The sequence below is a fragment of the Bactrocera tryoni genome, chromosome 5, assembly GCF_016617805.1.
Source record: "Bactrocera tryoni isolate S06 chromosome 5, CSIRO_BtryS06_freeze2, whole genome shotgun sequence".
NCBI classification, from domain to species: Eukaryota; Metazoa; Arthropoda; class Insecta; order Diptera; family Tephritidae; genus Bactrocera; species Bactrocera tryoni.
In genome coordinates this window covers 68,733,337-68,761,076 of record NC_052503.1, presented here as the reverse complement: position 1 = coordinate 68,761,076, position 27,740 = coordinate 68,733,337, and the positions used below count along the sequence as shown (strand labels likewise).

General features: G+C 34.1%; 1 protein-coding gene across 2 annotated transcripts; it reads left to right on the top strand.

Moving 5' to 3' along the window:
- Positions 1 to 322: 322 nt before the first annotated feature.
- LOC120778446 (battenin-like) lies at positions 323 to 27,740 on the top strand. Of its 2 annotated transcripts, none has more exons than XM_040110237.1 (5): positions 323 to 390; positions 24,931 to 25,290; positions 25,356 to 25,514; positions 26,438 to 26,777; positions 26,852 to 27,740. In XM_040110237.1, the coding sequence occupies exons 2-5, from the start codon at positions 24,971 to 24,973 to the stop codon at positions 27,284 to 27,286; spliced, it is 1,254 nt and encodes a 417-aa protein (XP_039966171.1). In that variant the 5' UTR covers positions 323 to 390; positions 24,931 to 24,970; the 3' UTR covers positions 27,287 to 27,740. The 2 variants fall into 2 exon arrangements, with proteins under 2 accessions (XP_039966171.1, XP_039966170.1); XM_040110236.1 differs by lacking the exon at positions 323 to 390 and adding an exon at positions 10,890 to 11,284.

Here is a 27,740-nt window from a genome sequence, read left to right as displayed (position 1 = left end):
GCTCCGTGAGTAGTTTGCAAAGCCGTCAACTGCTAAAACGAGAATTGACTATCCCATTCACCTTTTCTAACATTTACATTTGTTAAAGTGTTAACATAAGTACTATATAGTGTTTATTTATATTTATTTATGATTAAATGATCATACTATATAGTGTTTATTTATGATTAAATGATCCCCATTTAAGTGCCTGTTATTGTTTTGATTTGATTTATTTTCTCTGCAGGGCACGTACTCATTTTCCAACTCTTATGCTATATACTCGTATCTTTATATGTACGACCTGTTTTATTTTCTTTGAAATCGTGTAGCAAATTTTATTTAAAATACAGTTAGTTGCTTTTGTTTAATCGGTGGAGTGAGTTGAGCAGCGAAATATTATAAAAATCTGTGAGTGTTGCTATATGGTAAATACTAGTAGTAGAAATTTTTACATTCGATTTTTAAACAATACAAAGTAATACAAACAATTATAGTCAGTACTAAGACAAATCATGTACTTGAAGTCAAATGTGGTTACAGCGGAAATAAGATTCAAAATGGTTGGAGTTTAACTTGTTTTAATGTGATAGTACGTTTCTAAGAGTGATGTTTTTTAGATGTGTGGGTTTTAACGCGGCAATACCTCTTTTAAAGCTGGCTTTTTGACAGCTGTCACTTTATCAGTTTGATTTGTTATTTCATAATGAATATACTTACTCCAACAACGCCTGCAATTTTTGCAAATTTATTAACAATTTAGTACGCGCGATGCATCGGACTCTGCATTCAACATTTGGTCGACATAGGTGCCAGGTAGAGTCGGTAATTCGGGCAACCATGCATCGCTTTTATACCATTTTAACACTAGTGGATAATGAATATCCTCAAAGACACCGTGCAGTGCGTACCGAAGACGCTATTGTTGCTGTGTGCTGCTGTGTGTCGAAGAAGACACGAATGAGTACATCAGCCATCGCGCGCAATTGGAGCTATGTCCATTCACTTTATGAAAGATTTTTCGTTAGGATCTTAGTTTGCAGGCTTACAATCTAACTCGTACTAGAATTGAAGCCGAGCATCGATCAACCAAATGAATGAGCTCAAAACGAGATAGTCACAGCTCCCGATTTGCTCAAGAAAATTCTGTTTAGCTAAGCAGCTGAATTTTGATCAAAGAGTTAACGCGTCACATCCTCAAAAAATTGGTGTGCTCTATGAGCAGTGGGAATCCTTGATTCATATGTATTCACAAATGAAGCCGGCATATTGATACAGGCTACGGGGAACGGTATAGAGTCATATTTAATTACTTCTTCGTGCCTGAGTTGGAGAATTTAAATGTGGACAACCTTTGGTTCCTATAAGAGAACACAAACATTCAATTTATTGAAGTAACGCATTATCTCGCATCGTGGGCGTCCAAGATCGTGTATTTTATACTATATTTTGTACGATTATGTGAAGTCACTTGTCTACGCAGATAAGCCAGAAACGATTGATGCCTTGGGACAAACGTCAGCACGTTATTGCTGACATATCGCACCAATTGCTGCTAAAAGTATTTGAAAATTGGGTCTCTCGCCTGGAATTTATTCAATTCAGCTAAGGCGTTCACTTGGCAGAAATCATTTTGAAAACATGACCGTTATCTATAAAATGAAACTTAATTCTTGACCATAACATTAAATTATATCCTTTTTATTTCTTCTTTAAAACCACATCTCTAAACAAAACACCCTTTATGAGTGTGAATTGGCGGAAAGGACTTCTACGATGTATATAATGAGAAACTTATGTGAAATACATTAAATCAACCCATATTGTTTAAAATTTCGTCAATAGTAACTAAGGATGAGCATTCCGATAAAGGCGTCTGCATACATAAAGGGTGACCCTTATCGAGATTCTCTACTTTTTTGGCATTTATTTTTTGAAAATTATATATTTCAAACATTGACCACGGCTACATATCAGTTGGCCCAACAGTTGAATCCAATTTTCGATGACTCGTTCGAGTATTTTGACTGGTAATTGGCGAATGACACGCGTAAAACTTGAATCGAAGTGGCATTGTCCGTAGAGACTTCAGATTTTACATATCCCCACATGAAAAAGTCTAACGTGTGGTACCTTGGTGGTCAAACGATCGGCCCTAAACGCGAAATTATCTGTTCACCGTAGTGTGCTCTCAATAAATGCATTGATTGATTCGCTGTGTGGAAAGTGGCGCCGTCTTGTTGGAACCAAATGTCGCCGAGATCACGAGCTTCAATTTCAGGCATCCAATAGATAGTTATCATGGCGCAAAAACGGTCGCCATTGACGGTTACATACTCACCGGCAACTTTTTTGATAAAATATGAGCCGATTATTCTACCGACCAACAAACCACACTAAACCGTTTTTTTTTTTCTAGATCAAATGGCAGCTCTTAATCTCTTTAGGTTGCTTTTCGTTCCAAATGTGAAAATTTTTCTTGTTTACATACCCATTGCGTCAGAAATGTGCCTCATTGCTGACCAAAATTTGGCTCGAAAACGTCGAATCTTCTTGCAGCTTGAGCCCATAGAGCAAAGCGATGTCGCTTGGGAAGTTCGAGCGGTTTCAGTTCTTGCACACACTGTTTTTGTACGCTTTTAATTTAAGATCTTGACGTAAAGTCGTCGGACTAACGTAAGTCCAAGTTGCTGCGAACGGCGTCGAAACGGCCCTCCACGGGCTTCGCGTACACTCTTAGCTACGGCTGCTATATTTTTCTTTCTGCGTGCTGGACGTGGTCTATTCGGTCGAATATTATGCAATAATAAATGCCGGGTCTCAAAACGGGTGATCATGTTGCGAATAGTACGCACAGTAGGCTATGGGCATAGCCTATTCTAAATTTATATAAGACTGACTATATTTTCAGACAATTTCAAATAGAAAAATTCAAATGAAGTGTCTGAATGGTTTCAAAATCGTTCGAGACCAAGTGTAACTGTAACAAAATCCTAAATGAAAGTCATATTTCTTGAACGTAGCTTAATATTTTATTGCTTGTGCATACCTAAATACGAGTATAAGTACTTTAAGTCTATATTTTAGAGGAATATATTTTTAGAAATCCTCATATTCGACGAAATCTTTACTAAATTAATTCATTATCGACATCGTGCTATAATTCGCGGAAGTTATTGACGATAATACAAAATGTCCATTTCAAGTGATTTTCTTATCTGTTTGTCGTTTAAGAAATACACTCGACAAATTGCTGTTTTAGATAAGTACAAATGTAATCAAAGAAAATCTTTGCTCCCAATTTATGGACCAAGCACGTGTTCCTTATAGGCTTGTATACTTTTTTATCAGTAGTACTAAGATTGTAGGAAAAAATATTCGATTGGCTTCTGATAAGGTGTACTTAGCTAGGAAAGTACATACTTACTATGTTTATATATACATTCATACCATATGAAGACTTTTAGTTAAATGGTAAAATATTTACTAATACTTAGTTAAATAGTAAAAATACAAGTGTTGAGGTTTCCATCAAATTACTTTGAGTCAATCACGTTTGCATCTTATCGCACTTCATGTTACAGGCTCCACAGCATTCTTTGTTGGAGCATAAAAATTCAAGCAATTTTTTATAGGATAACGTTCATCCGGTTTGGAGCTTAGACTGTTCTAACACCTCGTACTTTTCATACATATGTATATACATACATATATTATTATTTTTGAAATGTAGTCTGTGCGTCTCAGAATATTTCTCAGTATTACAAATTTTCACTCAGAATATATCTCCGTATTACAAATTTTCACTCTAAGCTACCCATTTCACATATCTTCAGCTTCCAAGCATCTTGCAGCTGCATTAAAGCATATTTGGGACATTGAGCCCAATTTTCAGTATATGTAATGAGACAAACAGCTTGTCACTAGGCAATGATTTCAATAAATTTATATATACAGTAAACAGATTTTCGAATAAAAACATTTCCGCCTATCCAAAATCAACAATTGATAGATTATAAAATTTTTTATAGCATTTATGTGGCGTTCTTATTGGTTCTCTACTTATAAAAAAAATTTGTGGATTTTTTCCATAGGAAATAAAAACAATTTTAAACTCACGCGATTTTAATGAGGTGACAGATGAATATGAGTTCCGCTCGAACTCACTGCGGGAGATAAGCTCATGAATTGTTTTCTTCCAAAAAATATTGATTGCTGATTCAGCAAATCAGCATGGGACAAAAAGTTTTCAGGAAAGCAGTGGATGACTGATGATTTGGGAAGATTTTTAAGTATGCTGTTATATTTAAATTTGCTGATAAAAATTATGAAATTGTTTAAGTGCTTTGTATTTTATTGTTTTATAATACATACTTATGTCAGCACAGAGTTGGAATCGAAAAATGATGCATAGCAATGATGTTGCGATATTTTCAATAGTTCACTGGTTTGGTAGCTTAAACAGAGGTTTAAATTGATTTTTATAAAATGAATAGTATTAGCTGATCTGAGAGCAATAAGCTAATATTTAGTGAGTAAGCTAGTATTTGGTGAGTGGCGCAGAAGCCTGTGACACACCAGCGGAACGTACAATAGCTATACAGAGAGATCCAAAATGGCTAATGCGATGGGAGCTAGAGTCTATTGCTCGGAGCTGGACATCAGGCAACCATTCAAGCTTACTGAGTACTTCAGTATCTTCCAGGCGGAAGTCTTTGCAGTTGGAAAAGCGGCCAAAGATAGCTAACAATGCAAAAAATTGCATAAGAAGGTTAAATATATGTATATATGTACATTAGAGTGATTAAAAAAAAAAAAATTTTTTTTTTCGTTTGGTACTCGGAAACATAGGTTCCTAGACACCTCTAAGAAAGCCTCTCCAAACGTGAGCTTTTAATTGTAACGGGAAGGTCCTCCTACATAGTTTTCTATTTTTTCTTATTATCAGATAGAAATTGTAGGAAATTAAATGCTCTATAAAAATGGTCTCATATGATTTTTCGATTAAGTTAAGCGTTTACGAGATATTCAAACATCAATGCATATTAAGGTGGATAAAAAAAAAAATTTTTTTTTCGTTTGGTACTCTGAAAAATAGGTTCCTAGACACCTCTAAGAAAGCCTCTCCATTTCGAGTACCAAACAAAAAAAAAAAAAAATTTTTTTTGAATCACTCTAATGTACATACGATAGCCAGGCAGCTATTAAGGCAATAATCTCACAGCGCATAATGTCAGAGAATGTTTTTAGAAGGAGAGAAGCAGCAGATGTAGCTGCTATCAAAAAGCGCCGGCATATGTACTGGGTTCCAGGCCAAAAAGAAGTGCCAGGAAACGAAACAGCTGATGAGTTTGTCAAAAGTGTCAGCCGTCAGGCTGCTGAAAAAATACAGAAAATACGAGATCACTAAAAACAATATACAACGAAATTTTCGAAAGGGCTGACAGGCAGATTAGGGCGGAATGGAAAGCCTTAAGTACATGCAGGATCGCCAAGATCATGTGCAAGCGTCCCTTAGGAAAACTTGCTTGCTTCCTACTTACACGATCTTGAAAAGACTGCCGGACGGCTGTTGGCCTCTTGAGACGCTGCAACATCTCCTATAACTGTGCCCAGTAATATCTAGAACTCGTCTTAAATATGTAAGAGCTTCGGAGCTCAGGAGACTATTGCTGGAGTCTAGAACTCGTCTTAAGTATCTAGGCGCTTCGGAGTTTAACGCACTCCGACGAAGTATCAAATGCAGATATCAAGCCGCTCTTAAAGTTTGCAAAAATCGTTTCGTCATACGGTTTACTTCGCCTCAACTGAAGTGTACATTTTACGCATAAAATTGCTTTTTATGGAAAACTGCCATTTTTTCAAAAACCAGAATGTTGACTAATCTGTCGATCATTACTATTAGTAATGCTAGGCATTTTTCTTTTACGTTTATGGATTTCACGTAATTTTAAGCAGAAGAGTCTTCTTCACAGCCAGACATATTTTTTTAGAGGTTGTCCTAGAGATCGGCTCGTAAGAATAAAAAAATTTTCAAAATTTGTCATCGATTACATTTTTCTTCTCTATTGGGGCAGACACCTCTTACGCGGTTATAGCCGAGTTTACAACAGCGTGCCAGTCGTACTTCCTTTTCACTGTTTGGCGGCAATTGAAGACTACAAATGTAGTCAGGTCCTTCTCCTCCTGTTATTTCCAATGAAGTGGTGTTCTTCCTCTTTCTCTGCTTCCCCCGGCGGGCAATCTTCTCTTGAAAACTCATAACGCCAAATCATCAGATGTTGTCATCGTGCATGTCTCTGCACCATATAGCAGGAGCGTATGATAAGTGACTTGTAGAGTTTGGTCTTTGTTCGTCGATAGAGCACTTAACTGCTCAATTGCCTACTCAGTTCGAAGTGACACCTGTTGGCAAGAATTATTCTGCGTTGGATTTCGAGGCTGACGTTTTTGTTGGTGTTCTAAGATAGACGAAATTGTCTACGACTTCGAAATTAAACATTAAAATATGTAAATATCATTTTTTTATTTATTGAGTAAAGTGCTTGTTCACAGAAATACGCGTTTTTCTCAGTTGCAAGTGAACATAACCCCTTAATTTACGTTTCTTGACTTCCTTTGTATTTTTCTCATTTAAATACACATACATATATGTACATATAATTAAATATTATATACTATCTGCTCTTATTATAAACTATCAATTGTGGCCACAGCCCAACACGCTACACGCTAACGAGCAAAACGTGATTAACTACAACAACAACATGCTACAAAAGCTTATGCAAGCACTTACACGCCCACAAACACACAACTGCACGCATTTGCTTTATATTTCAAAACGATTTTGCGCGGAATTTTACTCGCGACAGATCGTTTTGCAGGTCCAACTCAGTCGATTATTTATTTATTTGCTTCTGATTGTGTTTAAGTGGCGTTCAATTGCATCTACAGTCGCGTGAAATGTCTTCATTTGTTACGCACATATTTGTGTTTACGCCTTTATGCATACATATGTATCTGTGTGTGTGCAAAAAGTATAAAAATAGCTTTCACTTGATATATATATTTACGCTGTTGTTTCGCTGAACGATCGCCTGCTTCTTGGCACGTGAATCTCAATCAACGATCTTGGCAAAGCGGCCAACAGCGCTACTGTTCGTTATGTGCGGCTATCATTCGGTTGCGTTAATTGTTGTTGTTAATCTTTGATTTTTATTGCTTTCGATGAGCGATTGTTGTTGCGAACTTTGTACAGATGTTAAGTGCGTTGCCATTGAGATGTCTGAAGAGATAAAGGTATGTTCTATATACATATGTACATATGTAAGCTCATGTGTGCAAACGTATATTTTCTTTCTACATACTTAGATAAGAGGAATGGTAATATTTTTAAACAAAAGTGCTAATTCTTAACTTCTTACGAAATGTGACAAAAGGAAACCAAAAAGGCTGTATGAACTCAAATTTATTGCCATTTGGTGGACGAGACTGCTTTTTGTTACCTAATTCGACCAATTTAGACGTTGGATGGCATTGTTGTGATTGAAGAGCACTCTTTCTTTGCCAAATGAGGACATTTTTCCCAAGATGGCGTCAAATTTATATAATAAATCAGCTTAGTAGAGCTTTGTGATCGCATTTCATCTTCTTGTAGTTGTTGCAGATCACACTTGTAAATCCCAGGACAACAACATCCAGTGTGTCCGGTGGGTACCTGCTGACGACAGCCTTACTCCACGGAGCTCAAAAACACAACGGATCAAAACAATGCGTTTATCAGCACCCTGAAAATGCTAAGCATTTTCAGTGCCAATTGGCAGTGTGGCATGGACACACTAACCACCTTGGTAGGGTTCGAGGCCCATTAAAACCTCTGCCGTACTTTGAGTCCGGCACCCGGTTGCAATGCAACTCCTCATTCAATTGACAAGGTCAGTTCTACCCACGATTTGGGTTTCAACCACAACCACCACGAATCTCCACAAAGGGCCAAACCCAATGAGCAGGTTGGAGTTACCTCCAAGGGCTACTGCTCCCCGTGGTACCAGAATTAAGTCTCCGGTCAGACCTCGTAGCCGAAGCTACTACCAGTTGAGTTTCCATACGGCTCTGGACTGGTAGCCAGGATATTAGTCACCTCTTACGACAGGCATGCCTTATAACGGGTATATTCGGTTTCCCCCCCGAACCCAAGGGGGTCCCCCCTACCCACAGGGGGGAAATCCCAGGACAAGAAGTCATTCCCTTTTCAGCAGATAGATCACTTTTCGCATTCGTCCGAGATCGTACGTCCACTGTTTCACTTAAACCGTAATCGCTGTTGAATTTCAGTGGTTGCATGCAGTCCCGAAACGGCGCATAAATCTTTTCAGGTTACACTTGCACGCGGCTTTTTTTAGATGCATAATTTCCTAGCTTACACTTTCACCAATTTTCCCAGCTTTTTGATCTGCCAATACGCGATCGCGAATATTTGACAAATTATCCTTCGAGGTTGAAAGTTTAGGGCACCAGGGCGTGATTCGTCAATTCGTCATCGTTATTAGACAATATTCGACCGAATAAACCACATCCAGCACGGAGTGAAGAAAATATTGCCGCCTTAGCTGAGAGTGTACACGAAGACCGTGGAGTGTCGATTTGACACAGCAACTCGGACTGACGTATGGAACGACTTCGGGCTTTTCACGTCTAGATCTTTAATTGTGAAATTGTACAAGAACTGAAGCCGTTCGACCTTCCCAAACGACATCGTGCTACGTTCTCTTGAAAAGTTCCAAGAAGATCCGATGTTTTGGAGTTAAATTGTTTTAAGCTATGAGACGTGTTTCCGACTCAATGGGTATGTAAACAAGCGAAATTGCCGCATTTGGCACGAAGAGCAACCTAAAGAGCTTCAAGAGCTGTCATTTCATCCAGAAAAAACAACGATTTAGTGTGGTTTGTGGGCCGCTGGAATCATCTGTCCATATTTCTTCAAAAATAATGTCGGTAAGAAGGTAATTATCATTGGCGACCGTTATCGCGCCATGATAACCGACTATTTGATGCCTAAAATTGAAGCCCATGATCTCGGTGATATTTGGTTTCAACAAATCGGCGCCATTTTTCACACATCGCATCAATGAATGGGTTTATCGAAAAAACACTTTGGTGAGCAGATAGTTTTACGTTTTGGACCGGTAGATTGCTCACCATGATCGTGTGGTATCACACCGTTAGTCCTTTTCTTGTGATGACATGTAAAGTCTAAAGTCTATGCGGACAAGCCCGTTTCAATTGAGGCCTTGGAACAAAACATCACGCTTATCATTCGCTAGGTAACAGTCGAAATGCTCAAACGAGTCATCGAAAATTGGACTCAACGGATGGATCATCTGAGTCGTAGCCGCAGCCAACATTTGAAAGCGATAATCTTCAAAAAATAAATGCCAAACAATGTTCTTTCGAATGATATTCATTCTTCATTAAATTTGAAGTTTCTGTGTTTTTTTCTTTAAAAAAGTTGGTAACTTCGAAATGGATCACGCTTTATAAAAAAGCTATTGAAAAGTTGCATAAGCCCGCATTCATTGACTTTGCACATAAAAATTAAAAAATAAAATAATTTCAAGTTCATTGAACCCTTGGGTTCCATTAAAGCTCAGCAACATGACGATCCTGTCATTTTGTTGAAGCAATTCCTCATTGTAAATTTCTCTTACAGAGATGAGCTGAATTATTTATCAGACTTGATGCAAACACAAGCACAAAAACAATAACATATAATTGCAGTGAAGCTGAAATATGCTGCAAGCGAAAAAGTAAAAAAAAAAGAATTAAAATAAAAAGGAAAGCATCAAAAACACAGAGATAAATTTTAATAAACATACATATGTCATATATACATACATACATCTTATATATGTATACTCTTATGGATGTTACATACATATGTATGAAGTAATCGCCGGCAAATGCATGCGCCTAACAAGTCGCAAACCAGTTTTGAAGTCAAGTGATCTGCACGTGCGTTTAATGAGATTTAATAGCGAGCGCATTTTTATCAACAACAACAACATTTTTTGGCGTTTTTTCTCCTTTACTCTTCGCTTTGTTCCATGCAATTTTTATTTATCAAAAAACCAGAAAGTTGGCCCCCAAACAGCCGCGCAACAAACAGCCAATCAGCGGTGAGCACAACAAAGGGTACACATACATATGTATGTACATATATGTTTGTGCTCCAACTATACAACAACAATAACAACAAGCAATGAACACATGCTGCGACTGCATTGATTGCAATCGGCAGACGCGAAACGAGCGTTACGCACGAGCATAAAAAATATGAATATAAAATAAAATCGAAAAATAACGACTACGAAGTAAAGATCGGCCGAGCGTTCGCCTGTTTCACGTTTTTGCTTCGTTCTAATTTTATTTTTCCGAATTTTTGCGTTCGTTTTTAAAATAAATTTTGAAAATATTTTTTTTTGTATTTTTTGTGTGCTGATATGCGACAATTTGGTTTTTGGTTGGCGCTGTGCGAGATCTCGTGCTGCGGCTGCACTTTCAAAGTGGGTCGGTGACGAGAGCAACAACAAGCACGACAACCTGCACAAATGAATACAAGTGTCAGAGCAGCGATCGCTAAAACGTGCTGAACTCTGACTGCCCGCACAGAACCTGCAAGTGACTAAAAAAACAAATTATTTGTAGTATTTTGTTGTTGGTTTTTTACATAAACGTTTTTTATGGGTATTGAACTGCAATCACTTAAATTTTATTGCCGATTGTTGTTGCTTTTTTAAATTTTTTCCTTTGGTTCCCATTGTTTTTTCGCTTTGTTTTTGTTTTGTGCTTTTGTTTTTTTTCTTTTGTCGTAGTCAATCATTCACCGATTGCGTTGCCATTTCGCTGCGCGTTTTTGGCGGTGAGCTTAGTTGCTGGCGGCTAGCAGCTCGTTCAAGACGCAAAGCGCAAAACGCGAAACGCTTAAAGTTGCTGAAGTATTGAGTAATTTGCGCGCACAAGTTTATGAAGTGATTTATTCTGAACTGAAGCAAAGTGCAATTTATTAAAAGCTATAAATAAATAAAAAAAATGTTGTAATAGCAGCGGGGATGTCAAATGTATTTTGGAAAACAAACAAAGTTACACAAGTGCATAAATACATAAATAATAAATAAATAATAAAAATTCTTACATATTAAAATATATTAAACAGATATTTTGAAACAAAATATTTAATAAAAAATATTTAAAAAACTTTAAAATAGAATTTGGCTCAGAAAAGCCAGCTTGACGTATTAATTTTCTGGTAAGTCTAAAGAATTTTTCAAACAGTTAATATTTTTATAAAAAAAAATTGTGAAAATTTAGTTTATTTTAAAAAAAGTTAAAATAGAAATATTTTTTTTTCAATTAAAAAATTAAATTCGTTTATTTCATGTTATTAAAATTATATGTATAAAGTCAATGAATTTAAATATTTAAAATTAAAAACCCATTAACTATTTTAACAAAATAATTTTCTGCCTTGGCTAATGAAAATTTGAAGTAGCGATGATTTTTTTTTTAAATAAAATAATTAAAATCCCTAAAAAAAATTCAAATGTGGTAGGAAATTCATAAGTTTCTAAATAAAAAAAAACTTTATAAAAATATTTAATTAATGAATATTAAAGAATTCAAAAAAAAATATTTTTAAATAGAAATGTGAAAAATTTTGTAAAAAAAATTAAATATTTAAAATCAATTACAAAAATTGGGTTGTGCGCTGGGTTTGGGACCCGCCACGTAAAAAGCTCACCCCAATGAAAAAATAATAAATAATAATAATTATTTAAAAAAATTAGTTTTATGGCATGACTAATGAAAAGCAGCGAATGCTTTTTTTTAATAGAATTATTAAATTCCCTAAAAACTTAGTTTATTATGTTACTTAAATTTTTTTTAATTAAAATATAGTAAAGAATTTATAAGTTTTCATGTAAAAAGCAACAACTTTATAAAAACGCTTAATTATTGAAAATCTGTTATTAAAAAAATTTAAATATTTCAAATTAAGAACAAAAATTAATTTATTTAAAAAAATTAATTTTCAGGCATGACTAAAGAAAATTTCAAATGGAAAATAAAAAACTTAAATATTTAACAAAATAAGATTTATTTTTTTATAGGTTTATAGCAAATTTCAGCAGCGAGCAATTTTTTTTCATAATAAAAATTGAATCCCTTAAAAATTTAGTTTATTCTATATTATTAAAAATTTTTTTATGTTAAAAAAAGTATTTATAAAGTGAAATTCTTATAAAAGTTCCATATTAAAATACATTTTTTTTATAAAAAAAATAAAATTTTTGAAATATACATATATGTATGCTGTATATATTAAATATTAATTATTTATTTAATAGTTTACTGGTAATCTTAAAGAAAATTTTAATTAGCGAATATTTTTTTTTCAAATAAAAAGATTACATTCGCAGGCAAATTTATTTAAAAAATATTTACGACATTCAAAATTAATAAAAAAAATTATGGATCCGCAAATAAAATTAGTATTACATAAATTTATTATATAAAAAAAGTCAAACAATCGAATTACAAAAAAAAATATTAAAAAAAAAATAATTTTTAGAAAATATTTCATCATTAAAAATTAATTTTTTTTTTTTTTTCAATGCTTTATTTTATATAAACAAGCTTTTAGCACATAAATTAAAATTTGTGTTATTTAATATGTTTGATCAACTTCAAATATGGTAAAAAGCTTATAAGTTTTCAAATAAAAAAAAATTAAAAATTTATAAAAAAGTTTAATTATTGAAAATTGGAGAATTTTAAAAAATAACTATTAAAAAGGATAATTATTAAAAAAATAAAATTAGTATTACATAAATAAAGTTTAATTATTGAAAATTATTGAAAATTAGAGAATTTTTAAAAATAACAATTAAAAAGGAAAATTATTAAAAAAAAATTGTTATTTTCGGTAATCTTAATTAAAATTTTAAACAGCGCATGAGTTTTTTTAGCCACAAATATATTGATTTTTTAATATTTTATTTAATATAAAGAAGTTTTGAGCATTTAAATTAAATTATTTTGAAAGTTACATACAAAATGTTAAATTGTCAAAAACGATTTTTTATATAGCATATTTAAATTTTTTTAGCACTTTTAATGCACGCACTTAATTAAAAAATTTATTCTTATGGGCTATATTTTTATTCGTATATAAAATCTTTGTTTCTGCCTTGAGCTGCTTTTATTTAAAAATAAAAAAATTTCGAAACAGAAGTTAGCTTTTCTGACCATGGAGACCTATAATGACAACGGGCCTATTTCAAACAGCTACAGAGTCTCTATTTTTATTAAAAAATCAGTAAAAGAAAGCATTATAACAGCACAATAAAGTCTCATGATCATAAATTTAAACTTTTTTGCGGATTTCAGCAAAAAACCTCAAGTTAGATAATTTTTAGACATTCGAGCGTGATGTAATTAATTTTTTGTTGTAGAAAATGTTCAAATTTCATTCATAACATTTATATTAGTTTTTATTTACAATTTTTAACATTTTGTCTCTTCCTAACCGTGGACCGCTTTCCAACTAATTCTTAAAGTTTAAGCTTCTTAACAATGTTGTAGCATTCTTCAAGTGATCCACAAGTTTTCTTAAACTTTTTACTCTCAACGGTGTTGTAATATTCTCCATTTGTCGCTTAAGGTATATTAGCTACATAGGAACTGGCGGCCTTATTTGATTTCAGTCTATTTATGGTTTATTTAGGGATTTCATATAGTCTCATAAAGTCTTAAGTAATAACGAACCGAAAACAAAACATTGAGAATTTTAATTGCATAAACTCATTTGTGTTTGTAATCTAAGAACAATTTTTTTAAACAAGTGTAAACATTTATGATTTTATGACTTCACGTTGCGTTATGACAAGTTGTGATTCCACTAATTATATCATTAGATTACCTAATTTTTTTCATTTGCTCAATTTATCGACAAAAATTGCAATTCAACTTATACATAAATGTTTCGTGCCATTTACATAAAAAATATATAGCTAAAAAATATATACTAAATTAAAATCAACAAAAATGTGGAAATAACTTAGCATGACTTTAATTATTTAATATTATATAATTGCATCAGGGACAGATCTTTTTATAAAAGAAAAAATTAATTACTTAGTGATTTTATATTCCATAAGTTATAAAAAAATGCTATAGATCATGCGTAATTGGTTATATATTAGGTTATACGAGGGCTGCTATATATATTCTGGCCTAGGGCAACACTAAGTGTTGCCAGGTGCAATCTAACATTTCCATTGGAAAGTTTGACCTTTTTTAGCATAACATCACTCAGAACGTCATTTAATCGTGAAATGTTTTATTTACAGGGAATTAAAAAATTCATCTCGGCCAAAAAATGGAATTAACTCGTGAACATTTTCGTGCGATCATTTTTCACAATTTTCGACGTGGATTATCACGACAAGAGTGCATCGATGAACTAAAATCTTTGTATGGCTATGAAGCACCATCCTATAGCACTGTGAAAAACTGGTACAACGAATTCAATCGTGGCCGACGCTCGCTCAAAGACGAATTCCGTAAAGTCGTCCAAAACAGCCGTTGTGCCAGAAAACATCGATGCCGTACGTGAACTGATAATGCAAGACCGTCATGTAACATACCTTCAGATAGAGGCATGTCTATGCATTTCTCCCACCAGCATACATTCGATATTGCATGAACACCTGGCCGTAAAAAAGGTTTGTTCTCGTTGGATCCCGCACAATTTGACAATCGCTCAAAAAAAGGCTCGTGTGGATTGGTGTAAAGAAATGCTGAAAAAATACGATCGCGGTGCTTCAAAAGACGTTTATAAGATCGTCACAGGTGACGAATCATGGATCTATGCGTATGAGCCCGAAACAAAACAGCATGGACAAAAAAAAAATAAAAAATAAAAAAAAACATTTTCCTTGATAAATATGCCTATTTACATTGTTAGGCCAGAAATATATATAGCAACCTACGTAGTTTTAGTTATAGTGGTTAATCACTTATATTTATAAGTACTATAAAGGGTGTTGAATATTTTTATCAACAACAAGCTTTCTGAAAACAGTCCACATAGTAACGGTTTTCGGTAAAATTGGTGCCAGTATGATTACATTAATATTTAATCAGTCATAATTCCATCTTCTCTGTACATTTACGCACCGAAACAGAAACCAAAAAATATTGTTTATCAAGCTTCGTTACATTGAAAAAATTTGGAAAAATCGAAAATAAATGATTTTCAACACAATATAAATTCAACTTTCTTTTCATTTCAAAGCACATAATATCAGGCAGGACAACGGCTGCCGGGTCAGCTGGTAGGTGATATTTTTAGTTAGAGTGGTTAGTTATTAGTATTTATTTATATACTTGTAGATCATGTATAATCGGTTATACTATATAATAGCTTATATTTTTTAGTTAGACTAGTATTTGTAAGTACTATAAAGGATGTTGAACAACAGTCAGCTTAGTAATGGTTTTCGGTAAAATTGGTGCCAGTATGATTACATTAAATCAAGCACTGTTGATTTAAGCGAAATGTGAAAACCGCATATAAAAGCGAGTATGTAAAAAAAGTTTTTAAAACTTTTATACTTTTCATTAAGTTTTGTATTCTATTTTGAGTTTCTTCTTATGCTTCTTTCTTATGTCTCGTTGAATTCTTTTGCCAATGACGAAAAATTGTCGCAAAAAAATAAATTTCATTGATCGGCGTATACATATTATCTTAATTTGTAAACAACAAAGTAAAAGAATTCATGAAATACCTTAATTGACAAATGATTCTTGCAATTCATTATCAAACGCCATGCTTGGCAATTTTTTCTATTTTTGAACAAATATTAGACAATAACAACAGCATTTGCTGCCAAAGAGGAAGTTGTTGCATTTTATATAAGTGTAAAATGTGATCTCAGAATTTATACGAAAACAAAAACAGTACAAAGATCACGAGTTTTTTAGCAACTAAAGCACTCGCATGCACCAAAAGTTAAAAAAAAAGAAAAAAAAATTATTCATCAGATACGTAGGTTATACGGAAGCTAGCACCTTAATTTTGTATATTTTGCAATTTAATTTTTTTTTTTAATTACACACACTAATAGTTTTCGTTTTTAAATCAATCTATTTAATTTAATTTTTTTTTTTAATTTTCTGAAAGCCCGTAAATTCCTTTGCTATTAAAAGTCAATGTACCGCAACTAATTGGCATGTTTTTCAGCTGTTTTGACTTTACTGCCTTAATTTAATTAATTACTTGATAACAATAATAAAATGTTAACAAAACAATTTGTGTCGGAAAAACATGTGGGGAATGTTGGGTACACGATTACCGGTAAAATCGATGCATGGAATTTCCCACGTGAAGCAGCTGTCTTAATCACTTAACAATTTTTGGAATTTTTCTCTAAAGGGTGATCCATTACGAGATTCCCTACTTTTTTAAAGAAAAAACATAGAAAATTTAAATTTATGGGGAATATTAATCATTCGAAAGAATATTATTTGGCACTTATTTTTTGAAGATTATCTTTTTTACATATTGGTCACGGTAACGTCTTAGATGGTCCATCAGTTTAGTTCAATTTTCGATGACTCATTCGAGCACTGGCGACCGACTGGCGTGATGTTTTGCTACAAGGCCTGATTCGAAGCGGGATTGTCCGCATAGGCTTTAGACTTTACATATCCCCACAGAAAAAATGTAACGATGTGATACCACACTATCCTGGTGGCTAATCGACCGAACCAAAACGTGAAATTATCTGCTTATCGAAGTTCGATAGAAGCGATGTGTGGGAAGTGGTGCCGTCTTGTTGAAACCAAATGTTGGTGAGATCACGAGGTTCAATTTCATGCAGTCGGCAATAGTCGGTTATCATGGCGTGTTAAGGTCGCTATTAGCGCCAACGTTCACACCGGCATCATTTTTGTAGAAATATGGACCAATGATTCCACCGGGCCACAAACCACAACAAACCGTTGTTTTTTCTGGATGAAATAAAAGCTCTTGAATCTCTTCATCTTCCCGTATTTCGTTTTGGAGTGATCTACGGTTTTGATTGAATTCAATAATCCATCGTTAAATACCGTTCCTCGATGAAGCTTCACCGCCAACAATTGAATTAAGTTCATCCATGCACTCTTGATGAGTTAATCCACTTCAAAAGTTTTTGGTTGGTATGAATATTTTAACTTACTGTAAATAACACAAATAGCGCCGTCTGTCAAATCGTTCGGAGTATATATAACGTCAAAAATTTCAAACCATAAGATAAAGTTGTGAGTTGCCAGATTATGACACTAGGGTGGGCATTCCCCATTAAATTGGAAGTTTATGTGTATTTTTCTTTAAAAAAGTAGGAAACCTCGAAGTGGATCACCCTTTATACATATATGTAATAGAGTATTTGTATCGTTGTTGTGATAAGATGCTGCTTTTTTTGTCACCATAGAAGGAAACACACCCTCTACACTGTCTGGAATTAGGCACGACTGTATTTCATAAACATAAACTCTACAGAACAAACTATGTACATTGAATTTATTCTATATGGGCCGCAGAGGAAAACCCGGGAGCCGAGGATGCTTCTAGTACATTGTTGAAGAAATAAATCGGAAAAAAATTTACATACTACCGCGCTTTCGTTCAAAATTTCATCTTTAGAATGTATGGGTGTTTCTTGTATATGCTCGAATTATATCACATAGTGAGACCACAAAATTTGATGTTTGTAAAATCTACGATTTCACTACAATTCCATAAGAGTTTGACTCTTTCTTAACGATTTCACATAATCACAGAGTTTATTTATCTCCTTTTGATATTACGAAAACACCACTGTAGTATATAATTGTTTATGCCAATGCACTCATTAATACTGTACATTAGAGCGGGTCGATTTACAAAGAGCCAAAACGCGAAAAGTCGCATATGTGGAAAATATTTTAGGCATCATTCCGAACAATTTTGCTTAAGACACTATGGGACTAAAATGAGTCATATATTTTATATATATATATTAGGGCGGGTCGATTTAAGAATCGCCCATTGCTCTATGAAAATCATACTCTAGGGATCAAAATAAGATACTTTGCTGAAGGAACCATACCTCTAAAACGAATTTTGATGTCCCCCAATTTGGGTCGAACCTTTGGGTAGGGGAAAATTTTGAAAAATCCCACTTTGACCCATTTAGAGTGCTTCAATCGAGTCCAAATGTATGACCGACCCCCACTAACTTTGGACGGCCGATCCACCCATGCCAGTGGCACACCCCCTGGCACTCCCTGGGGGGTTCCCCATACAATCATTTCAAAAAATCACCATATATATATATATATAATACTGCTTGGATTCCGATCCTGTGGTTTACATTTTACACATAAGGCTATTTCCCTGGCTTTGATTCGAGTATAACATGCTCGTTTTGCACTCGAAGTTAGTTATTCCTTGCTTGTTTAAGCTTCGTCCTAAAAATCACTGAATTTTTTTAGAAAAAAAATCGATCCGCTCTACTGTACATAAATACATTTTAAAGTGCAAATATATATTAAATTCTTAAAACGAATTCGCTATGTGTACGGTACATATAAAACCTAATAACAGCAGCAATAACTAATTATAAATTCAAATCAGCTGTGTTTTGCACTTGCCACAGGTAATGAAAGCTTGACTTACCTTCACCGTTCAGCTGGTAAAAAAATGTCATTTAACATTTAATACTTCTGTATGTACATATGTACTTGTACATGACTAAAAAAACACTTAACGAATATAACACAAGAGCAACGCTTAAAAACAAGCTAAGCAAAAACAAAATCTAAGTTGTAAAGCTACATACGTATGTATATGTAGTATATGAGGCAGTAAATACGCGCAGCAGTTAAGTAATAAAGCTACTAGTAGGCAGTTAACTTAGGTGAGGGAATCCAAAAATTGGCTAAATAAAAAAGTGAATTGCAAATTTTGCATTATTCACTGCCAAGCGGATATGCAGGTAGAAAAGCGTGATTTTCAATGCTTTATACATATTTAGAGGATTTATTTTTCACTAGAACTGTGCGAATTACATTAGAATTTCGGTTAAATTCTGGCTTAGCGTGACAGTAAGTTTATAAATGAACGAAAATAAATGACTGCAAGTACAGAGTGATGTCATTTAAGCTAAACTATAACAAAAGGGTAATAAAAATTGCTTGATTGTGCTGATAATTAAGTAACTACTATATAGAGAGCATAGCTGACGCAAGTTGGATGTACAATTTTTTACACTCTAAATAAATAAAGGGTGATCGAGGTTTCCTACTTACTAACATGATAGCCTGCCACTACGCACGCGTGAGCGGTCATAAAAAAGCTATTGAAAAAAGTTTCTCTACTTGGATCACTCCTTATCAATACTCCTTATTATAAGAAAATAAAGTTAGTGCACTCTACAGGGTATTTTAAGTTTGCCACAAAATTTCTAACACCCATAAGGTAATGCCAGAGAACCTAGAAAGTATATAAATGTTCAGCCAAGTCCGGCAGTTCATCTGAATAAACCCGAACTAGTACTTGGGTGTTTGAGATATCAGTCTGACATTTTGCACACGCTATTTTCTCACCAAATAGCTGATCATTTGTCGGTACTGCCGATATCAGTTCACAATAGGATATCGCTGTCATACAAACCGATTGATCAAACTCAATTTCTATTATATGGAAAACTCTTTTATTTGATAAGATATTCTTACGAAATTTTAACCAATTTATTCTGCACAAAAATGCTAGAATCTCAAAGAAAATTATTCAGATCGGTTCACTACAGCATATAGCTGCCATACAAACCGACATTCCAAAATTGTGTCCTTCTACGAAAAACTATTTTATTTCACAAGATATCTTTATGAAATTAGGACATATTTAATCTCTAAGCCAACGCTATAACCTGCGAAGAAATTGTTTAGATCGGTTGATTATAGCATATAGCTGCCATACAAACTGACCGATCAAAATCAAGTTCTTGTATTGGAAACTTCTTTAATTGATAAGATATCTTTACAAAACTCAACATTTATTATTATTCGAAGAAGGGCTACAATATCCGACGAAATAGTTCAGATCGGATCACCCTTACATATAGCTGCCATACAAACTGGTCAATCAGCTGCAAGTTCTTGTATGGCAAACTTTTTTATTTGACAAGATATCTTTATAAAATTCAACATAACTTGTTATCCAAGACAGTGATTGAATCTACAAACAAATTGTTCAGATCGGACCACTATAGCTTATAGCTGTCATACAAACTGAACGATAATAATCAAGATTAATAACTTTTTATACTCTTAAATGTCATTAAAAATGCAGCTTTGCAAAGTGTTATAGCTTCGTTGTTGGCCAAGTTATAATTTTTTTTGTTTGTAAGCATATACACATATTAACATACACATAATTAAGCATAAAATTGCACTCCATTCACTAGTTCATCATACGCCGTGTGCAACACTCATCTCTCACGCTTACGCAAACAGCAATAAGCATGCATCAATTAAACTTATGATTGACATTATTGACAAATGGTCATTGGCACGTGCGCGGAAGCTTCAATTAGCCACAGCCATTGCTATCATATTAAATTCGTGCTTATAAAATATCGTTTAAGCAGAGAGGTCGCAGTGACCAAAGAAAGCGTTTATGTGCTTATTCGGTTACACATGTAAACACTTGTACTTGGCAATGAATTTGCGCTTATCTAATAACCTTCTAGTGTTATTAAATTATATTTGTGAAGCTCAGCCGGTAAACAAACGAAAGTAAACGAATAGTAATAATAAAACAAACTTCCGCAGGTGAATTGTGTCGATAAAATAATTAATATAAATATTTATTTAAAGCTATGAGTGTCTGGATTTGTAAAATATGTGACAGTAAACTGACACTTGGTATTATTTGTGCATTTTGAAAGATATAAAACCATTTTTTTTATATAATGAAAGTAGAAAAATTAGAGCAGGAATGTCTCAATAACAATAATTAGCTCATCAAACCATTAATATTGTAATACTAAATAAGAGATAATCATTATATCTTATAAATAACTTTTTTTGTAAAAAAAACCCTAAATTATTTATGGTTACTTGAGTCACATTTAAAAAAAGATTAAAATTAGTTTGCTGGTGGAATTTCTCTCTGAAAGGCAGCTCAAGTTAAATTTAGATTTTATTTCATTTCTAACATATTTTGATAGTCCACACCTTTAAAAATAATATACACAAATATGAAATAAATTTTTTAAATATTTTTTTTTTTAACTACAACCTATAAAAGGGTAGCTTCTCAGCACAATACGCAGTCATGCCATGGGAGTCGATGTATACTGGAGCAGGCCGATTTACAGGGAGCAAAAAAAACTGGAAATATTCTTCGGTTCATTCTGAACAACTTTCTTTAAAAAACCGGTTATGAGCCAGTGATGTTTATGGCAAAGTTTTTTAGGAATCGGCAAAATGGAACAACTATATTACATAACTCCCATACAACTGATTATTCGGAATTTTAAAGCCGCCTAAGTTGCTCAGAATGATCGGAAGATTTTCCGCATATGAACTGTTTTTAAAGAACTGGACCCACTCTAAAGAATACCTCCGCAAAAGAAGCCGCACTTCGTTGAAGTTCATAAGCTAACACCTTAATAGCTGCCACTTCTGCTTGAAAGACACTACAGTAGTTTGGCAGTCATAAACAAGAGTTGATTGAGATCTCCCAAGAGAAGACTTCTATAACCTTTCTCTTGAGCTTCGATCCTTCTGTTAAAAATCTAAGAGATTATAAAGTATGCAATCGAAGTGAGGGAGGATTTTCTTTCAGCTGTTTAGCAAATGTGGTTTTACTGGACGCCCTCCACCACACAAATGCATCATAGTGTAGCCTTTATTACAGTTATGTAAAGCCAAATCACTACGCTTGGTGAGGGTCCGCACAATAATTCCTTTACAAAAATATACGACAACCAAAGCATTCCTCACCCTCTTCTCAACATTAGACTTCAATGATAGCTTTCTATCAAGAATGAGGCCCAAATACTACACCTTATCGACAGGGTGTACTGTTTAGAGTTGGCTTAAAAGTTAGATGTAGGTCTCTTCAATCCTAGAATAAGAGAAGGCATCAACCACAAGTGGAATTACTTGTAGAAGTTGGCAGAGTTGTAAACTTCAAATACTATACAATGATAAATCCTATAAGACTTGTTGCTTGGGATTTTTTAAATACACCCAGTCTGAATACTGAATAAAGCCAGTGCTTGTATCAGTACAGATTTAAATTTGTGTGCCAGAAATATATTTTTAACAATAGCGTATACAAATTAAGGTCCGAGAGTTTATGTTGCGAAGGTGCTACTTTTTTTCTTACATAATCGATGTTGTAATAATAAACAACTTTGATTTCTCGGCGTGTATATAATATTATTCGAGCTAGGTTCACCACATTTGCCAGCAGCTTTCAACTGTAGAGTCTCTTTCTGAGCAGTTTCCACGTACTATTCGCCAGACCTAACGTTAGACACAAAGTTTTTATATTGAATACATAGAACACTATTTTTCAATTACTTTTTATCATAGTATTTATTACATGTAGACATTCCATGCTTATCATGTTCCCATATCAACAAATACACTTCTATACTAATTATAATCTTAATTAAACTTCTAATTGGCAATATATGTACATAAACCTATAAATCACGAACCAATATTTTCGTCTAAATTTATGGACCTTTTATTTATGTACGCCGCACTATATAGTACATTTTGATAACAATAATTTAAGATTACTTCATTGCCTTTATTTCCAGACAAAAACTTTACATTTTGAAATTATTTGATTAGTAATGTGATATAGATATGTAATTGAATACTCGTATACTTTCCTAGATAAACATAATATAACTATGAAGTACTTAAAATTTAAATTTTGATAAAGTAGGTATGCAATAGCAAAGCTAAATCAATGATTTTGACAAATAAAACTTTTTGCCGATTTTTTGTATTTTTTTTTTAGATTTTTGCATTTGTTTCTACCTGCTATCATTATGTACTCGTATGATTCCTATACACACAAGAACCGATGAATATTCGACGTAATTATATGAGTGTAGTGAAGTTCAACTAAGTTTTTTCAATCAATAAAATATGATTACAAATTAATCTGACAGACTTCTCTAGTGCCAATTTCTGACTTCTTATCTTGTTCTTAAAATATTACCACAGATTAAACTGACTGACTTATCTAGGTGAATTACTTGACTATCTTGTTCTTAAAATGTCACTACAGATTTATTTAAATTTCTTGACTGTCTTGTTGTTTTTTTTTTTGTAATGTCTAGTTTGAGAGACAACAGTACCCTGTTTAATCGCCATTTTCTGACTGTCTTGTTTTGTTTTTTTGTGATGTCTAGTTTTAGAGACAAAAGTACCCAAACTGTACCACCTTTGTGCTTAAGTGAAAAAAAACGGCGACGATCATAAGAAACCGAAAAAATCTCAGGTCAAGTGTGCGTTTCCAATACACTTGGTACGTAGACTCAGAATATACTCACATTTGTATCCGACTTAGGTCCTCGAACCCGGCAGTATTCCTCAAAAATATGGTACTTCAGAAATGTGTTCCACCGTAAAAACAACAGTAACAAGAAAGTGTCTGAATATTGAACGAAAAAATGTTTTGAGAACACATTTGCATGAGACATTAAAAATATTGGGACTTTTCCTTAACCTTATCGAAGCGGATTAGTGCGATAATTTGTTTTAAAGGATAAGTTTATATAGAGTAGAATAAAGAACAACAACTTTTTCTGGATTAGGCATAAAAGATCAAAACATTAGAGATAAGATTCTATAGAGTGGAGTAAAGAACAAAAAAATTTAAGAATTAGAGTAAGTTTCCATAGAATAAAGAGCAAAAACTTTTTTATAATTAAAGATAAAAGATAAAGCATAAGAGATAAGAGAGTAGAGTAAAGAACAAAAATAAATTATGGATTACAGTAAGATTCTATAGACAATAAAGAACAAAAACTTTAGGGATTAAGGATAAGGTCCTATAATAGAATAAAGCGCTCCTACGATTCTGATCACCGGTGACGAATATGCGCTCCAGGTACCTGTTCCATTTAACGCAACGCCTAAAACCCCATAAAACAGCTACTTAATAAATGGTTGTGGGTTCGTGATAGCTTCGGAATTTGGTAGCATCGGATTAAGGGGAAGAATTAAGGAAGAGTAGAAGAATATAAATTTGTCACTATAGCAAACTGACGATAGAAGGCTATAAGGTTAGGCAGTAGGATATAAGCCTAGTTGAACTTTATTTCAAGTTGAACTGAGATAGATTTGATAACGCGGTCTAATATTATATTTATATTATAAAATCTGAAGAAAATTCTATATAAATATGAATTTTAATTATTGTTTGAATTTATTAGTTAAATTAAACGTCTAACCCAAAACCATTATTATACATATGTGGTAAATCCCCAATGACATACAATAAGATCGAAAATGAGAACTCACCGCAAAGCAACGTGATGTGAACCACTAAACGAATATTTAAACAGAAAAATATAAAGTAAATACAATTAACATTAATAGAGCTACGTAGAATTATAATCACCTTAAACCAGGTGGACGTGAGTGGCAAAAAATCAATGACATGAAAACAAACAGTAATATTTATAAATAGAACAATATTATTACAATTTAGTAGAAGACGAACGTATTTCATAATATACACTATTTATATAATTTTTAAGTAATAATATTCAATTTACAATCAGTGAGATATTTAATCATAATAAATTTCCTTCACTTCACTCTTTACAGCTCACCTGCGTCACATTACACATAACAAACTCTCACAAAAATGTCTGCCGATCAGGAGGTTGTTGTCGCCTCACCCGTTACGCCGCATCCGCCGCCAAAAGATCGCAGCCTATGGCGTGATCTCACCGCCTATTGGATACTGGGTCTGTGCAATAATTACGGTTATGTGGTGATGTTGAGTGCGGCACACGATATTATTGCACAATTTCAAGATGAAACAGCCGCTGATGATACCGTTGAAAATGCAGGCGACGATACGCGTAAGTGTCATTTGATATCGACCGGCGCAATACTGTTGGCTGATATTATACCCTCGTTGATGGTGAAAATTATTGTACCATTTCTGCCGCTCTGGGTGAAGTGAGTACCGTGAATTGTCGCAGGTGTTTTAATGACATGAATACATTAATCTTTTTTCATTGCAGTTTCAAAATATTGGTTGCTGTGTTGTTGTCAGCGACGGGTTTTCTGCTTGTAGGCTTTGCGAACGCCGAATGGATGGCCTTGTTGGGTGTGGTTATTACATCGGCTAGTAGTGGTATCGGTGAACCGACTTTCCTGTCGTATTCGTCGCATTTCAATAAGTGAGTACTGTATAGAATAGATTTTGTAGTAGTATTTGTATATTCGTCCATTCGACGTAAAGTGTAATATGTTTGATTCGTCTGTTCGTCCAAAGGATGAAATACGAATAGTTGAAAGAAATATGTAATCTGTAAAATTTTTGATTCGTTGTAATGTGACTGAATCGTCTGTTCGTCCAAAGGATGAAATACCATATGCAAAGCTAAAAGTTGGTTAGTTAAAAAAAGCGTTAAGACTGCAGTCGGCCGCAGTTAGACCATCATTTGGACCACTGTGCTTCCAGATAGTAACCAAGTCAAGCCTTATCCAAAAACTCGATAGATTTGGTGAAAAGCCTGATTCTTTTTCACCCCAGCTTCTTAATGTCTTTTAAGTTAGCAGTGGAATGCATCCCGTCTGAAGTCTAGGCATTCGCATAGATAATGTTCGAGTGTCTCGTCGTTCTTTGCGCAAGGTCTGCATTCCGCCGACTCCACTTTTCCCATTTTCTGAAGTTTGGATCTTAGGTACCCTGTGATGACCCCTACAATGTTATTAAGCTCACTTTTACCTAGAAGCAGGAGCTTTTTGATTTATGTATCTACCATAAACGCTCCCCAAAGTAACTTTGTAGTATGACTGTGTTGCTTGTGTATCAAGACTTGAGGTGTTCCTCTAAGGTACATTGCTTCAAACCAGCCTTAAAGGGCTTGAATTACCTGTGGCAGCTTGTATCTCCAGCTACACCCAAGCGGGCTAGCTCATTTGCATTTTCATTTCCTGTTTCAACCTTTGATTCTTGGGTAAGTGTGTCGATTTCACCGTTGGAACTGTCGATCACAGAACCATTGGCCTATACTTCTCTATTGTGGCATGAAAATGTTGAACCAACTTTATATCTTAACAAAATTTCTTAACAAAATTAAATATTTTTTCATTGCAGAAATGTCGTCTCCACATGGTCATCCGGTACTGGTGGTGCTGGTGTAATCGGTTCACTCTCTTATGCTTCCCTCCGTGCACTTAATGTCAGTCCACGTGATACTATGTTGATCATGTTGCTTTTCCCTGCGCTAGAAGCATTCTCTTTCTGGATAATACTGCGCAAACCAACAATAATTCCGCTGACCAACTCAGCGCTCGAATCAACAGAGGAATTGGTGCATGACGAAAAACCATTGCGTGGTTTCAAAGAGAAGTTGATCTACATTAAAACTCTATTTCCGTACATGTTGCCGCTGGCATTGGTCTACTTCTTTGAGTATCTCATCAATCAGGGTTTGGTAAGTGACTGCAAAGAAATAAAATGTACTTACTTTCACTTATCTTATCATTCCCCCACTTTCTTTTCCAACAGTTTGAATTGGTCTACTTCGAGAACAGCACCCTGTCGCAGGCCTCACAATATCGCTGGTTCAATGTGGACTATCAAATTGGTGTCTTCATCTCACGCTCATCGGTCAATCTATACAAGATCAACAAAATCTGGCTTATGGCTGTCTTTCAGTTGGTCAATGTTGCTTACTTCCTCACCGAAGTTATATACTTCTATACACCAACTATTTGGATCACATTGGTCATTGTATTGTGGGAGGGTTTGTTGGGCGGTGGCGCCTATGTGAACACCTTCTATCGCATGTCTAAAGAGATTAAGCCCGAACGCAGGCGCTTTGCTATGGCTATGGTCACACAATCGGATGCTTATGGCATAGCATTGGCCGGTTTCTTGGCCATTCCTTTGCATAATGCAATATGCTCGTTACCGGCTGGGTCTCGGAAATTGGTGTGGTGAGCTATAAACGTCACAAACCAGGGTGGGCTGATTGCTTCGAGTATAGTCTAAGTCAGTGTTAAGTTAGTATTACTTAGAATTGATCATTTTTGATCACCATTTGTTGTATTATTGCATTAACTCGTTGTTAGAGTCAAAGGTTTCACATGAAATCCAAAAGCATATAATTATTGAGCATGCTGTGCTTAAAGCTCTGAGGTTTACTTAGAAAACAACAGCATTTCATGTACATAATTTAGCAGATATTTTATTCGACTTTAGTTGCCAATAAAGGACAATGTAATTCAGGAATTTAATGTGTCATAACATACTGTTATTAAAATAAATTAAAATATAAACGATTTACAAAGCTTGCAGACTAGAGCTTTGTAGTGAAAGCTCTATATTTTGCGAAAGCTTGCAAAAGTTATTATTTATAAAATAGTTTGTAAAGAAAAAGAAACGAAAATAAAGA

What these genes read in the sequence shown, in the direction of transcription:
- LOC120778446 (XM_040110237.1), top strand. Translation starts at nt 24,971, where the DNA reads ATGTCTGCCGATCAGGAGGTTGTTGTCGCCTCACCCGTTACGCCGCAT. An exon ending in TTTCTGCCGCTCTGGGTGAA is followed by an intron (nt 25,291 to 25,355) that starts GTGAGTACCGTG and finishes TTTTCATTGCAG; the next exon opens with TTTCAAAATATTGGTTGCTG. An exon ending in TATTCGTCGCATTTCAATAA is followed by an intron (nt 25,515 to 26,437) that starts GTGAGTACTGTA and finishes TTTTCATTGCAG; the next exon opens with AAATGTCGTCTCCACATGGT.